We start from the raw sequence: 15,546 nt of genomic DNA on the forward strand, positions 1-15,546 counted from the left end.
TACTATAAATTATTATTTTAATTTTTGAAGTTCAAATATTTGACTGAACTATTCAATATAATCTCCATTTATATTATCGATTATGAACCATTCATAAGCATATATTGGTTTTCTTTCTATCTAAAAAATTATAAATAGTTTCTAAAATATAAAATTTAGCGTGCAATAATTATATCTGCACGTCTTAATCTATGCATGGCTATAAAATACGACACGTGATTATACTTTTGCATCCTATCATAGTATTTTACTCAATATTTTACTGTCATGCACTATTGCACTTAGGATAGAAAAATAGCCCAGCTTGGGTCGTCTCTTCGTCTATCCAGAGCAGTGTTGTAAATAACGGTAGGCGGTTGTCGGACGGATAGAGTACTACCAAGCGAGTAATCGGGAATAATCAAGAACAATTGGCCATAATCGGAAATAATCGGCCAATTAGTCAGAAAAATTCCTGACAGTTTGGTCACTGCCAACGACTAATCGGCCTAAACGGACGTCTTTTACAACACTGATCCAAAGAGTTGTCGGTGGGGTTTACATTTTATTATTAAACAAACACTTGTATATCGACCTACGAAAGGATTGCAACTATATATTTTCATTTAGAAGAGTAAAACTAGGGTGTTTCTAAATTTATCAAATATTTTTGTGAATTTAACTCTAAAATTTATCGAATTAGTTTCAAACGATGAATCTAAACCGTTGAAAAAATTTTACCTTATGAGTGATGTGATTACATGTGAAAATTTAAAGTTTCGAAATAATTTAATTAGTATAAAGTCAAGGGGTCAAAATTAGAAGGTTTATAAATTAATTTTAATATATTCTTTTTTTGAACGCCTTTTGACAACTTGACTATATACAAAATTAATTTAAAATTTTAAAATTTTCATATGTAGACATATCACTCATAAGATAAAAAGATTTCAACGATTTGGATTTATCGTTCGAAACCAATCCGATATGTTTTAGAATTGAGTTCACAAAGGAGCCTGGAGAACTTAGGAACACCCTAGTTGTACTCCTTTTAGATTGTTAATTAATTATTATTATATACAGAGGAGGGATCCACTTACATTCTTATTTGGTGACACCGAATTACATCCTACATTTTCAAAGTTTTCAAAGTCCAAACCATTCAACATGACAGATATATTAAAATGTTCTTGCATATCAAATTTGACATTTTTTGAATTTTTTTATTATCTATTAAGTATTTTACAAAATCATTGTTTTTAGGCATTGATTTTTGTACCCATCTTAATAAATAGTTTTAAAAAAATGTAAAATTTTATCTACAAGCACAGTGTAATATATCCATCATGTTGAACAGTTTGGATCGACTGTTTGAAATTTAAAAATATAAGATATAATTCGGTGTCATAAAAAAGAATCCTCCTTTTATATATATATATAAGGCTACCATACATTGCAATGCATAGACATTTTTTTACATTGGACTTTAAATCACCGGATTCAAAGTCCAAATATCCGATCCAAACCGTTCATCTTGTTCTCCATATTAATATGTATTTGGAGACCAAATTTTATATTTTGTAGAAATTTTTTACTATTTTTTTTAGATTTATTGAAAATCACTGTTTTTTATGGTCCAGATTTGTCTGAAAAACAATTATTTTCAATAAATCTAAAAAATAGTAAAAAATTTCCAAAAAATATAAAATTTGGTCTCCAAAGACATATTAATATGGAGAACAAGATGAACGGTTTGGATAAGTTATTTGGACTTTAAATCCGATGATTTATAGTCCAATGTACAAAAATGCATATGCATTGCAATGTATGGTAGCCTTACTCATATATATATATATATATAAAGAGAGAGAGAGAGAGAGAGAGAGAGAGAGATGGGTTATGGTACATTGCAATGCATATTCATTTTTGTGCATTGGACCATAAATCACCGATTCATAGTCCAAATGACCGATCCAAACCGTTCATCTTGTTCTCCATATTAATATGTGCTTGGAGACCAAATTTTACATTTTTTGAATTTTTTTTTACTATTTATTAAGTCACTTTGAAAATCGCTGATCCAACAGTAACAGTAAAATCAAAAGGCACCGTTGGATCAGTGATTTTCAAAGTGGCTTAATAAATAGTAAAAAATGCCAAAAAATGTAAAATTTGGTCTCCAAGCACATATTAATATGGAGAACAAGATGAACGGTTTGGATCGGTCATTTGGACTTTGAATCCGGTGATTTATGATCCAATGCACAAAAATGCTTATGCATTGCAATGTACCATAGCCCATATATATATATATATATATATATATATATATATATATATAGAGTAAGGCTACGCTACTTCGCGAATTAAACGGGCAGTTTTAATTCGTGCTCATATCTCTAGTTTTGAAGTCCAAATAGCCGATCCAAATCATTAGATGTTTAATCTATATTAAAATGTGATTGGAGACCAAATTTTATATTTTTTGAAATTTTTTTTACTATTTATTAAGATGGTTTGAAAATCACTGTTTTTTAATGGTGCAGAATTTTAATAAAAATAATGATTTTCAAACCATCTTAATAAATAGTAAAAAAATTTCAAAAAATATAAAATTTGGTCTCCAAGCATATTTTAATATAGATTAAACATCTAACGGTTTGGATCGGCAATTTGAACTTCAAAACTAGAGATATGAGTGCGAATTAAAACAGCCTATTTAATTTGCGAAGTAGCGTAGCCTTACTCTATATATATAGAAAGAGAGAGATGGGCTATGGCGCATTGCAATGCATGGGCACCCTTGTGTATTGGACTATAAATCACCGATTCAAAGTCCAAATGACCAATCCAAACCATTCATCTTGTTCTCCATATTAATATGTACTTGGAGACCAAATTTTATATTTTTTGGAATTTTTTTACTATTTATTAAGCTACTTTGAAAATCTGAAAATTTGGGTGAACAGTAAAAAACAGTAAAAATTTCCGGACCATCGAATCGGCAATTTTCAAAGTGACTTGATAAATAGTAAAAAAATTCCAAAAAATATAAAATTTGGTCTCCAAGTACATATTAATATGGAGAACAAGATGAATGGTTTGGATTGGTCATTTGGACTTTGAATCGGTGATTTATAGTCCAATACACAAGGGTGCCCATGCATTGCAATGCGCCATAGCCCATCTATATATATATATATATATAAGGGATCCAATTACACCATTTGTTTGGTGACACCGGATTACACCCGATATTTTTAAAGTCTAAACAGTCGATCTAAACCGTTCAATATGATTGATATATTAAAACGTGCTTGCAGATCAAATTTTACAATTTTTTGAATTTTTTTTACTATTTATTAAGATGGGTACAAAAATTCAATCGTCTGAATATAACGATTTTGTTAAATACTTAATAAATTGTAAAAAAATTCAAAAAAAAATATAAAATTTGATATGCAAGCACATTTTAATATATCCATTATGTTGAACGGTTTGGATCGACTATTTGAACTTTGAAAATTTTGTAAATTGAGAGTGTAATTCGGTGTCACCAAAAAAGGTGTAATTGGATTCCTCCTCATATATATATATATATATATATATATATATATATATATATATATATATATATATCTCTATATATAGAGAGAGAGAGATGGGCTACGGTGAGTTGCGAAGTAAAACACGTTTCTACTTCACGCCGTATTTTTATTTTGAAAGTCCAAACAACCAATCCGAACCGTTAGATGTTTAATCCATATTGAAATGTGCTTGGAGACCAAATTTTACATTTTTTTGGAATTTTTTTACTATTTATTAAGCATTTTTGAAAATTGCTGTTTTCCTGTGAACAGTGAAAAACATAAAAAATTTCTGGACCATCAGATCAGTGACTTTCAAAATTGCTTAATAAATAGTAAAAAAGTTCCAAAAAATGTAAAATTTGGTCTCCAAGCACATTTCAATATGCAGAACAAGATGAACGGTTCGGATCGACGTTTTGAACTTTAAAATCGCAAAATATGAGCGTGAAATAAAATAGTCGCTTTACTTCGCAACTCACCGTAGCCCCTCTCTCTCTCTCTCTCTCTCTATATATATATATATATAATATTGTGCAACGGCTCAATATTTGAGTTTTCAAAATTCTAACGGTCAATCCAAACCATTGAACATGATCTCCATATGAAAATGTACTTGCAAACCAAATTTTATGTTTTTTAGAAATTTTTTGCTATTTTTTTAGATAGGTAGAAAATCATTTGATCTGAATGGTACAAAATTAGATCAAGTGTTTTTCTACTATCTAAAAAGATAGTAAAATATTCTAAAAAATATAAAATTTGGTTTGTAGGTACATATTCATATGAAGATCATGTTGAACGGTTTGGATCGACCGTTAGGATTTTGAAAACTCAAATATTGAGCCGTTGCACGGAGGCCTCTATGCTACGAATAGCATATTAGCATTTTCATATATATATAAAAAGAGAGACATGAACTACGCTACTCCATGGCGTAAAACGCGTTGGTGCTCCATGTCACTATATTTTTATTTTGAAAATCCAAACAACCGATCCAAACCAATCAACATGATCTCCATATTGAAATGTGCTTGGAGACCAAATTTTACATTTTTTGGATTTTTTTACTATTTATTAAGCAATTTTGAAAATCGCTGATCCGATGGTCTAGAAATTTTTACTGTTTTACTGTTCACAGCAAAACAGCAATTTTCAAAATTGCTTAATAAATAGTAAAACAATTTCAAAAAGTGTAAAATTTGGTCTCCAAGCACATTTCAATATGGAGATCACATCTAACGGTTCGGATCAATCGTTTGGACTTTCAAAATGAAAATACAGCGTGGAGGACAAACTCGTTTTAATCCATGGAGTAGCGTAGCTCATCTCTCTCTCTATATATATATATATACATATATATATAGAGAGAGAGGGGGGGTTGGCATCGATTGTTTCTATGCAACTAAGTCGGTTTTCAATTTTTAAAGTCCAAAAAGTCAATACAAACCGTTAGATGTGATCTATATATTAAAATGTGTTTGGAGACCCAATTTTACATTTTTCAAAACATCCACATTAATTAGTTGACATTCTTTTTTAGCATGATGTTTACTTTTCAATTTTTATTGTTGCTTAAACTAATTTTTGAAGTGGAATTCTGCGCCCGAAAAGTGCGCTCTTTTGCGGTCATTTTTATTAATACCCTAAAAGAAAAAGTTAATTTTAAAAATAACCCCGCATTCTATTTTTTTTTCAAAAATGTCCTAACCGCCTGGCCCACGGGCGGTCTCCTAGGGGACCAAACAGTCCCTCCCACGGGCGGTCTTCTTTTTTTTCTTTTTTTTTTCTTTTTTTAGAGATATGAGTATTTTGATTTAAATAATTTTGTGAAGAAAAAGTTTTCTTGTTTAGAGTGTATGCCAAAAATATATGACATTTGATAAATTTATGAAGTGATGTCGTAACTCTTTATAACTTTGATTTTATTTGTCAGTTAGATATCACAAGTCTAAATATAACACTAATGAAGGACTTGGCCTTTATTCAAAAAATTTCAAGCTTTGACAGCTTGTTGATCTTTTTCTCTTTTTTCGGTTTTTATAATATATGTATAATATATACATAGGGTCTGTCTAAATTGCTGCTGGCAGCATTTCGGCAGAGGTGCTGTCAGGGCTATATTTAGCCGTGTGATGTCCAAACAACAAATCCAAACCGTTAGATGTTTAATCTATATTATAATCTACTTGGAGACCAAATTTTACATTTTTTTTGAATTTTTTTACTATATTAAGCTGGTTTGAAAACCGCTGATTTCAGTAAATTTCTGCAGCATTGAAATCAGCGGGTTTCAAACCAGCTTAATATATAGTAAAAAAATTCCAAAAAATGTAAAATTTGGTCTCCAAGTAGATTATAATATAGATTAAACATCTAACGGTTTAGATTTGTCATTTGAACATCAAAAAATAGAAAAAACAGTGGCAGCACCGCCGGCAGAAATGCTGCCGGCAGCAAATTAGCCACAGCCTATATACATATATACATATACATATATACATACACACATACACACATACACACATACACACATACACACATATATACATATACATATATATACAGGAATATGCTAGCATGCTATGCATAGCATAGAGCCCCTCCGTGCAATGGCTCGGATTTCGAGTTTTCAAAATCCTAACGGTCGATCCGAACCGTTCATCTTGTTCTCCATATTAATGTGTTTGGAGACCAAATTTTCCATTTTTTGAAATTTTTTTACTATTTCTTTAGATTTATTGAAAATCGTTGTTTTTGTTATGGTCCAGATTTGCTGAAAACAGCGATTTTCAATAAATCTAAAAAAATAGTAAAAAAATTCCAAAGAATGTAAAATTTGAAAAACCAAACACATATTAATAGGGAGAACAAGATGAACGGTTCGGATCGACCGTTAGAATTTTGAAAAATCGAATATTAAGCCGTTGCATGGAGGCTCTATGCTATGCATAACATGCTAGCATATTCCCATATATAGATATACATATACATATATACAAAAAATAAGACATTTGATAAATTTATGAAGTGATGTCGTAACTCTTTATGGTACTAAAACAGTAGTTTAGAGCTACTAAAATATGTTCAAACTCAAATTAGATCTCTGTCCATGAACAAAGTGTTAGTGTAATAATCTAGAAGTCAATAATACGATAATTTATCATAAAGCTTTGTTCATGAATTGGATGATTAATATCATTTTGTTGCCTTGAGTATTATTGAATTTATGGATCATTTCGAGTTCATGACTGAAATTGTGAAACTCCATAATATAGATAATATATACTCTTAAAAAGTCACTGACCAAGGTAATTAGCAGGAACACTAATTACCGCGATAAGGTTAGTATGTGGATTAAAAGATGGTTAAGTTTTACAAACCACCTGACACGAGATGTCATTTTAATCACATAAATATATGTTCTAGGAACATGGTATTTGACAGACCCCGAATGAAACATTAAATAGAATTGTCTTCGTGTCATTTATGTTTTCATTCAGTGTCAAGTTCTACAGTATGAGGTATTCATCTTTCCTACTAAGAAATGTATATGTGTGATTGTTATCAAACGCTGTCGGTAAAATGCAGTTATAACGGTAGCTCTTCGGTATACATGGCTTAGCTGAGGTAGTGATGGTTTACCAAGAATACTATTTGTCCCTCGTATCTCTATACGAGCTATAGCATCACTGGGCCCCTTGGTAGAGTTAGATTATCTACTAGCGGTATAATTACAAGAGTAATTATATTTGATAATCTGCTCAAGATCAAGAAAAGATTCAGTTAGCAAAGATGACACACATCTACCTTGAAACTGATCTGATAGCTATGAGACAGAAGAACAGACACAAGTAAATTGTTTACTGGATCGTGATATTGTACAGTACAGCATCATCTGTGTAATTGGATGGTCATGATGTGTTTCCAGATGCCGCTCATGATTATAGAAGTTAAAACAGTTTTAACTCTGTTTACCAACATAACACAGATCCTATTGGGTCACACCATATAGGAGCTACTCGGAAAATCTTACTGATTAATTATAAATTGATTATAATTAATATTAAGATGGTTATAATTAATTATATGTGTTATAATTAAATTATAAATGTTATGTAAAAATAACAAGCAAAAACATTGGTTAATTTATAAACGTGTGCGACACGTTGTATAAAAGTTAACCGGTTAATTTATAAATGTGCAGGACACGTTGTATAAATTACCGAAACAACAAACCGCAAGAAAAATATATATATATAATTGTTCAGAATAATTATACGAATATTATTTGTGTTCGGGCCGAGGGCATTCGTCCTTATCCCCATGACATGTCATTGATCCTATCCAGATGACATGTCATCAATCCTATCCACAAGGGCAAAATGGTCATTTCACACCTATGCCACCTTGCATGTGTAGAAACATGGAGAAGAGTGTGGAAGGGTGTGGAAGGGGTATTTTGGTCATTTCACATATAAAAGGATGAGGTGTCAATGGCATACCTTGTAAATAGGCCGAACTTGAAGGGCATTTTAGTCTTTTGCAACCGACCCTAAACACTATAAATAGGGGTGGAGGGGTAGAGAGAAAATAACTAATTCATTCGTACCATTTCGTGTCGAAACGAATCGGTATTTTCTCTCTTTCTCGGTTTCTCTCCCAAATAGTGTTTCGGTAGAGAAAAGAAAGTTATACGTAGTTGACGTATAATCTTGCGGGTTGTTGTGAAGTATATTTACGAGATCGATGAATAGTATTTTACCGAATTTCGCGGTATGTCAGTTTTGCATATTGATGAAACTGAGCAACCGAAAATTCGTGTTTACGGGTTTTCGTCTTTTCCCCGTGAATAGTGTTTTTGCAGAATTCCGCAGTTTACGGTATTTCTGGCAGAAGAAATAAACCGCTCTCCGGTTAGTCCTGGTGGATAACCGATAGAGGTATCACACGTGTGATACTCCGAGTCGATTCCTTCCCTAGTGAGGCTCTACTCGCTCGGTCTACATTCCAACTGTGATTTGGAAACAAGGTATAAATATGCTATATTAATCTATTTAATTGGTAAGTAGATTAAAGTTTTAGAAATCAATCATGGAGTAGATCTGTAAAAGGATTAAATTGGGTTTTGATGCCAAAGGAATACTGAAGGTGGACCGCCTTGGAAAGTTTCCTGACATACCCCGTTTAATCCTGAGCTTAAGTTGACCGTAGAAATTTTTGTTCTACGGTCATTCCGCAACTTAAGCCTAAACGGGTTTTGGTTAGCACCGTAAAACCCCAACACAAAGCACCCTAGACTGACCACTGCTGGTAAATCAGCAAGTCTGGATTGATACAGGGATCAAACTAAAAAAATAAGTGCACCAACAGGTAGAGCATTCAAAAATACACAGAATTGACACAAATTTTAATTTATTTGGATTTGTCTACAGTTAGTTATGAATTTCCAAAGTTCAACTTTCAAAAAAACTTTAAACATCCATAACTTTGGTTAGGAAAGTCAGATTTGGAAGTACGATCACTTTTCGGAAAGGGGAGGTGTTACGTTAAGAAATTTTTATAATAAAAATTGAGAATGTTTAAAACATAATAAAAAATTTTGTTGTTGAACTAGGAGTGAAAAATTATAGTTTATATAAAATTGGGAACAAGATGCAAATTTTATGCATGATTATAGGTATAAAAGCTTCTTTATTTAATATCCAACAATTTGGAGGGTCTATTTAGAAAATTTTCCAAATATGCATGTGAACAACTCAACTTTCTCTCTCTCCCTCCATTCCCTTCTCTGTTGCTGCTGCCCCCTTTTGTGTTCCCCCAAAAGAAAGAAAAAGAGAAAGGAACCCTCTTTTCTCCCATGAAAATCCTTGAGAAATTGAAGAAGAAGTTGGAAATTGTTGATTCAACTCTCTAGTAGCCATCTTGTTCTCCATTGGTACTCACTTTATCTCATCTTCTCTCAAATCTGAAATTCATCTCTATTTTCTAGGGTTTTTGATCAAACCCGAAATTTGTGTATAAATTGTGAGTAATCTATCTCCATTAAGCTTCTATGTTGTTAATTTGGTGTTTCCTCTCTCAATTTCATCTTAATCTTCATTTTCTATCTAGGGCTTGGTTCAGATCCGAAAATTAGAGAAATATTTTGAATTGTCTAGTCTAATTCAACAAACAAAGGTGTTGATTGGTAAGTTCTTCTCTCACTCTCTTAAAATCTGAAATTAATTTGGTGTTGATCTCTTTTCTTTGTTCCCTCTTTTGTGTATGGTGATAGTTAAACAAAGTCATAATATTTTTGATGAAGTGCTAATATTGTCTCCGAAAGGCTTAATATTTATTGAGTATGGTGATAATTAAACAAAGTCATAATATTTTTGAGGAAGTGCTAATATTGTCTCCGAAAGGCTTAATATTTATTGAGTATGGTGATAATTAAACAAAGTCATAATATTTTTGAGGAAGTGCTAATATTGTCTCCGAAAGGCTTAATATTTATTGTGTATGGTGATAATTAAACAAAGTCATAATATTTTGATGAAGTGCTAATATTGTCTCCGAAAGGCTTAATATTTATTGAGAAAGGCTTGATCATTTATTCCAAGATGGATTATGTTAAGGAAAGTATATAGAAAATAATATCACTCAAGTAAGCATATCAATCGTCAAACAAATATTGAATTAAGTATATATGTTAACATAGGTGTAGGCTCGGTTGAGCAAGATTTTGCGGGATCTTTCGAGACGTCCGAACCATAAGTGCGAGATACGTTCTTCATAATCAGGTGCGGGGTTCTTGGACTTGTTTGATGTTTCATTTTCAGAAATTAAATTATCTTTTTCGATTGTCATGTTGTGTGATTGATTGTTGCATACTTGGAATTTTCATGTTGTATGTTTGATTGTTGCATAATTGGAATTATGTGAATTGTGTGCATAATACATCTAAAACCGAATTGTGGTGATATGATTGATTTGCATATTTGTATGGTTGTCATTTTGATTGTTCTCTTATGAATTGACTATGGATAAAGGTCACCACAAATTGATGATTGTGAAATGATATGTGAATGAAATGGCAAGGTTGAGCTGTATCAGCTAACTTTGAGACGATATGTGAATGAATTTGCAAAGTCTGCAAGCTGGCTTTGATCCCAGGATCCTAATGGCCTTAGGTGAACGGCCCTCGAGATATCCCAGTACCGGTTGGGACGAGGGGTGGGTGACTATATATATACATGTTGATTGTGATGGTGGGTGACCTATGTGTGACGTCTGTGGCTCGGGGGCATTACCCTACGTGGTAATGCATTTGGACGGTCAATTGACTATGACGATATTCTGATTTATTTCATGTGAATTTTCATTTTATGACTTGAACCAGACTTTAGTAAATGGTTAAGCCAAAGCATTTATAGATGGGTGTCAGATAAAGGGTCCAGCTCGGTGGGCCATCTGTAGGTGCCAGTAACCCTACAGATGTGGATTTGATAAAGGGTCCAGCTCGGTTGAACATCTATAGATGCTACCAGCCATAATAAAATGAGTTAGGCCAAATATGTGTTTGTTTGAACTTCATCTTGGAAATTCCTTAAGTTGTTTTTCACTCGATTCTTGTTGTCAAGCATGTGCATCCATATATATATATTGTTTGTTATAGAACTGCTAATGTGATTTTGTATGGATTTCATTTTTGAACATGGAGTCTGATTGCAAATCCAATAACCTGATTGTGGCAAATTTCGCACTGAGAATTTATTCTCACCCCCACCCTTTTGGGTTCTTTTCAGGTTTAGGTGCGGCTGATCCTGGAGAGGCACGCGAGTAGTAGGCCTGTGGTATATGACACCAAATTACCTTAGTAGTTATTTTGTTATTTGACTAGAGAGGCATATCTTGTTTTGTTGTACAGTGCTCTCTATGTCACACCTTATGGTTGGTATCCATACGAGATACCTTTTGTATGATCTACTTGTACCAGACAGTTTGTACTTGAACTATATATATAAACTTGTTTTATGTATTTTATTGTGATGTGATGAAAATATTGTAAATGCCTTGTAAGCATACATGGAGTTGTATGCTTACGGCGGGGCCCTGTCACGCCTCGTGGCCGCGGGGTGTGACAGTCTCCCTTTGGTGGTATCAGAGCCAGGTTTAAGCCCTAACCAGACTAATAGGATACGTGAGTGGGGTACGTTATAATTGGATTGTCACGACTAACGACTTATCTAGTATGGTAAATAAGTAGATATAAACTTAATAATAATTCTCCTTTTTATATAGAATTATGGAAGGACGTCGAGGTAGGGGACGACCCCGAACGAGAGATCGTGATCCTATTCAGGATCCACCTATCGAGCCAGCCGCTCGGAGGATTGGGACTGGACCTGTAGGGCCTGAGATTCAGAGAGTTGATCTTGGACCTAGAGATGTGAGGGACCGAGATCGAGATTTAGATGAGAGGCTGATTGCGGCTTACGAGAGAGGTCGCCAGGCAGAGAGGCGTGATGCGGCACCTGAGGTTCACAGAGGTGCCCCTGAGGAGTTCAGGTGATTGTATGACTCTTTCATGCGCCTTAATCCACCTCGCTTTGATGGCACTGGTGGGTATACTGTAGCAGAGGAATGGCTCGCTAATGTGAATGGAAAGCTAATTCTTTGTCGAGCACCTGAGGAAGATATGGTGGAGCTGGCAGAGCAACAGTTGGAGAGTGGTGCAAGGTTCTGGTGGGATGGAGCCCGACGTGGTTATGTCGGGGATGAGGTGAAGATCCCGTGGGAGTGGTTTGAACAACAGTTCACTCGACGATTTCTAAGCAACTTACAGCGAGAGGCATTGAGGAGGAAGTTTCTAGATTTAAAGCAAAATGGGCGACCAGTGGCAGAGTATAACAATGAGTTTCTCGCCTTGTCAAGGTATGCAACAGATGTGCAGAACGATGTGGTAAGATACCATAGGCAGTACCTGGATGGGCTGGATGGTAGTATATCGATGATTGTAGATACCCCAGTAGCTACTGAGCTTCAGGCTATGATGGACCATGCAGAACAGGTAGAGTCGCACAGTAAGAGAAGGAGAATACAGATGACAGAAAGAAATGTCAAGCAGAGAGAGGATCAGAACAGGCAGATGGTGAGGTCAATAGGAGGGCCGTCGGCTGCTAGACCCCCTCCTAGGCCGATTTTAGCACTTAGACCCCCACCTAGACAGACAGCCACACCTGGATTTCGGCCAGGTTTTGCTCCCATGTGGTGCCGTGCATGTAAACAGGCACATCATGAACAAGATTGCAGACGTTACAACCAAGCATGCTTTACATGTGGCAGTGTAGAACATTGGGCAAGAGAGTGCCCGAGCGCTACCTTGGGATTTCGGAGGGATAGTGGTGTTGGAGGATCTGCCGGTCGTGGACAGGGTGGACCACCATCCCGTGGTCGAGGTGTTCCTCAGTTCAGCGGAGGTAGGACTGGAGGACGAGTGTCTGCACATGCACTTGGTGTATCGGAGGTTGCACATGGTGCATCAGAGACTTTAGGCGAGGGTGATTACAAGATAACTTCGGATTCTCAGGCCGAGGTGATGACAGGTATACTTTCTATCTCGGATCATGATGCTTATTGCTTGATAGATACTGGGTGTAGCCATTCCATTGTATCGAAGGCTTTAGTAGAGAAATGTCATTGGCCAATTGAAACTGGTAACAACGTTCTTAGTGTTCAGACCCCTTTCGGTTCTACTGATCGAGCAATCACCATATGCCGAAATTGAAAAGTCAGAGTTGATGGAAGGGATCTCGAGATAGACATGTTGGTTATGGATATTGCTGGGTATGATGTTCTATTAGGGATGGATTGGTTAACAAGACATGCAGCAACAATCAACTGTCCGCATCGCAGGATTTGTTTTGCAACTTCAAGAGGTATGTCATGCATGCTCAAATGTAGAAAAATTGGAGGACTAATACCTTGTATTTCAGCTGTGGAAGTTAGACACCTGATCGATTCGGGGTGCAATGCATATCTGGCGACAATAGTTTACACTACTACGGCAATTCCTGAGATTAATACTATTCCGGTGGTGTCGGAATTCGTGGATGTGTTCCCAGACGAGATAGTTGGACTACCACCCGAACGAGAAGTGGAGTTTGGCATAGAATTGATACCAGGCACAACCCCAATTTCTAAGACTCCATATCGGATGGCTCCTGCGGAGTTGAAAGAACTCAAGGCACAATTGGAAGAGATGTTGGAAAGCGGGTTCATTAGACCAAGCACATCTCCATGGGGTGCTCCCGTGTTATTTGTGAAGAAGAAAGATGGGACTCTGCGGTTATGTATTGACTACCGCGAGTTGAACAAGGTAATAGTCAAAAATAGATACCCGTTGCCTCGAATTGACGATTTGTTTGATCAGTTGCAGGGATCTTCGATTTATTCAAAAATAGACTTGAGAACAGGATACCATCAGCTAAGAATACGCCCGAGTGATGTAGATAAGACAGCCTTCCGTACCCGCTACGGGCATTATGAATATTTGGTCATGCCGTTTGGGCTAACGAATGCTCCAGCTGCATTTATGGATCTTATGCATCGAGTGTTCCATGATCTATTAGATTCTACAGTGGTGGTTTTTATCGATGACATATTGGTGTATTCGCGATCACGAGAAGAACATGAGATACATCTGCGAATAGTGCTGCAGAGATTACGAGAGCATCAGTTGTTCGCAAAATTTTCAAAGTGTGAGTTTTGGCTTGATAAAGTGTCATTTCTGGGCCACGTGATTTCAGGAGAGGGGTTGGCAGTGGATTCAGAAAAGATTAGAGCTGTGACAGAATGGAAGAGACCAGAGACGGTTACGGAAATTCGTAGTTTTCTGGGTCTAGCGGGGTATTATAGACGGTTTGTACTCGGATTCTCACAGTTGGCTTCTCCTCTTACAAAGTTGTTGCATAAGGGTGTGAAGTTTGAGTGGGGTGCCGCTCAAGATCAGAGTTTCCAGGAATTGAAGAATCGATTGGTATCTGCACCAGTTCTTGCAATGCCAATCATTGACAAGGATTATACAGTCTACACCGATGCATCTCGATCGGGTTTGGGGTGTGTATTGATGCAGGATGAGCACGTCATTGCATATGCGTCTCGACAGTTACGACCGCATGAACAGAATTACCCGACACATGATTTGGAGTTAGCGGCAGTGATTTTTGCATTAAAGATTTGGCGACATTACTTGTATGGAGCAAAATGCCGTATCTACACGGATCATCAAAGCTTGAAATATATTTTTACTCAAAGAGAGTTGAATTTGAGACAGAGGAGGTGGTTAGAGTTGATGAAAGACTATGATTTGGACATTCAATATCACGCGGGCAAGGCGAATGTGGTAGCAGATGCACTAAGCAGAAAGAGTCAGGTAAATCTGGCACCTATTATCACAAGTGAGACACATCTTCTCGAAGAAATGCGAATGATGAATTTACATGTTGGTGCATCCCGTGAGTTCGCGTTGGAAACATCATCTCAATTGATCGGAGATGGAACTAGTGCAGGCACATCCGCATTTGCATCGGTTATATTAGCTGCGGTTGAGGTTCGGCCCGAATTACACGAGCGTATCCGAGTAGCCCAACAGGAGGACCCAAAGTGTCAGCAGTTTCAAAAACATTGTGAATCAGGTGGAGACTCGCCCTTTCGACACTATGAAGATGGTATTCTACGATTCCATGATCGGATATGTGTTCCTAATGATGCGGACCTGAAAAATTTGATTCTATCGGAGGCACATGACTCGGGATATAGCATTCATCCCGGTGAAGTAAAGATGTACCAGGACCTGAGGCGACACTTTTGGTGGCCAAAGATGAAAAGGAATGTGCAGAGCTATGTCGAGAAGTGCCAAGTTTGTCAACAAGTTAAAGCCGATAGGCGGAAGAGGGCGGGACTACTAAAGCCCCTTGAGGTACCCGCATATAAA

The 15,546-nt window shown here is 35.9% G+C and overlaps 1 protein-coding gene across 2 annotated transcripts; it reads left to right on the plus strand.

Moving 5' to 3' along the window:
- The first annotated feature begins 9,869 nt into the window (after positions 1–9,869).
- On the plus strand, positions 9,870–13,338 carry LOC144572868 (uncharacterized). 2 transcript variants are annotated; one of them, XM_078322549.1, is made up of 3 exons: positions 9,870–10,351; positions 11,853–12,416; positions 12,648–13,338. In XM_078322549.1, exons 2-3 carry the CDS (start codon positions 12,139–12,141, stop codon positions 13,336–13,338), a joined length of 969 nt encoding a protein of 322 aa, XP_078178675.1. In that variant the 5' UTR covers positions 9,870–10,351; positions 11,853–12,138. The 2 variants fall into 2 exon arrangements, with proteins under 2 accessions (XP_078178675.1, XP_078178674.1); XM_078322548.1 differs by having other exon boundaries at positions 9,882–10,351; positions 11,853–13,338.
- The last annotated feature ends 2,208 nt before the right edge of the window (positions 13,339–15,546 follow it).

This window comes from Carex rostrata, chromosome 20, assembly GCF_964058835.1.
Source record: "Carex rostrata chromosome 20, lpCarRost1.2, whole genome shotgun sequence".
In the NCBI taxonomy this organism is placed as follows: domain Eukaryota; kingdom Viridiplantae; phylum Streptophyta; class Magnoliopsida; order Poales; family Cyperaceae; genus Carex; species Carex rostrata.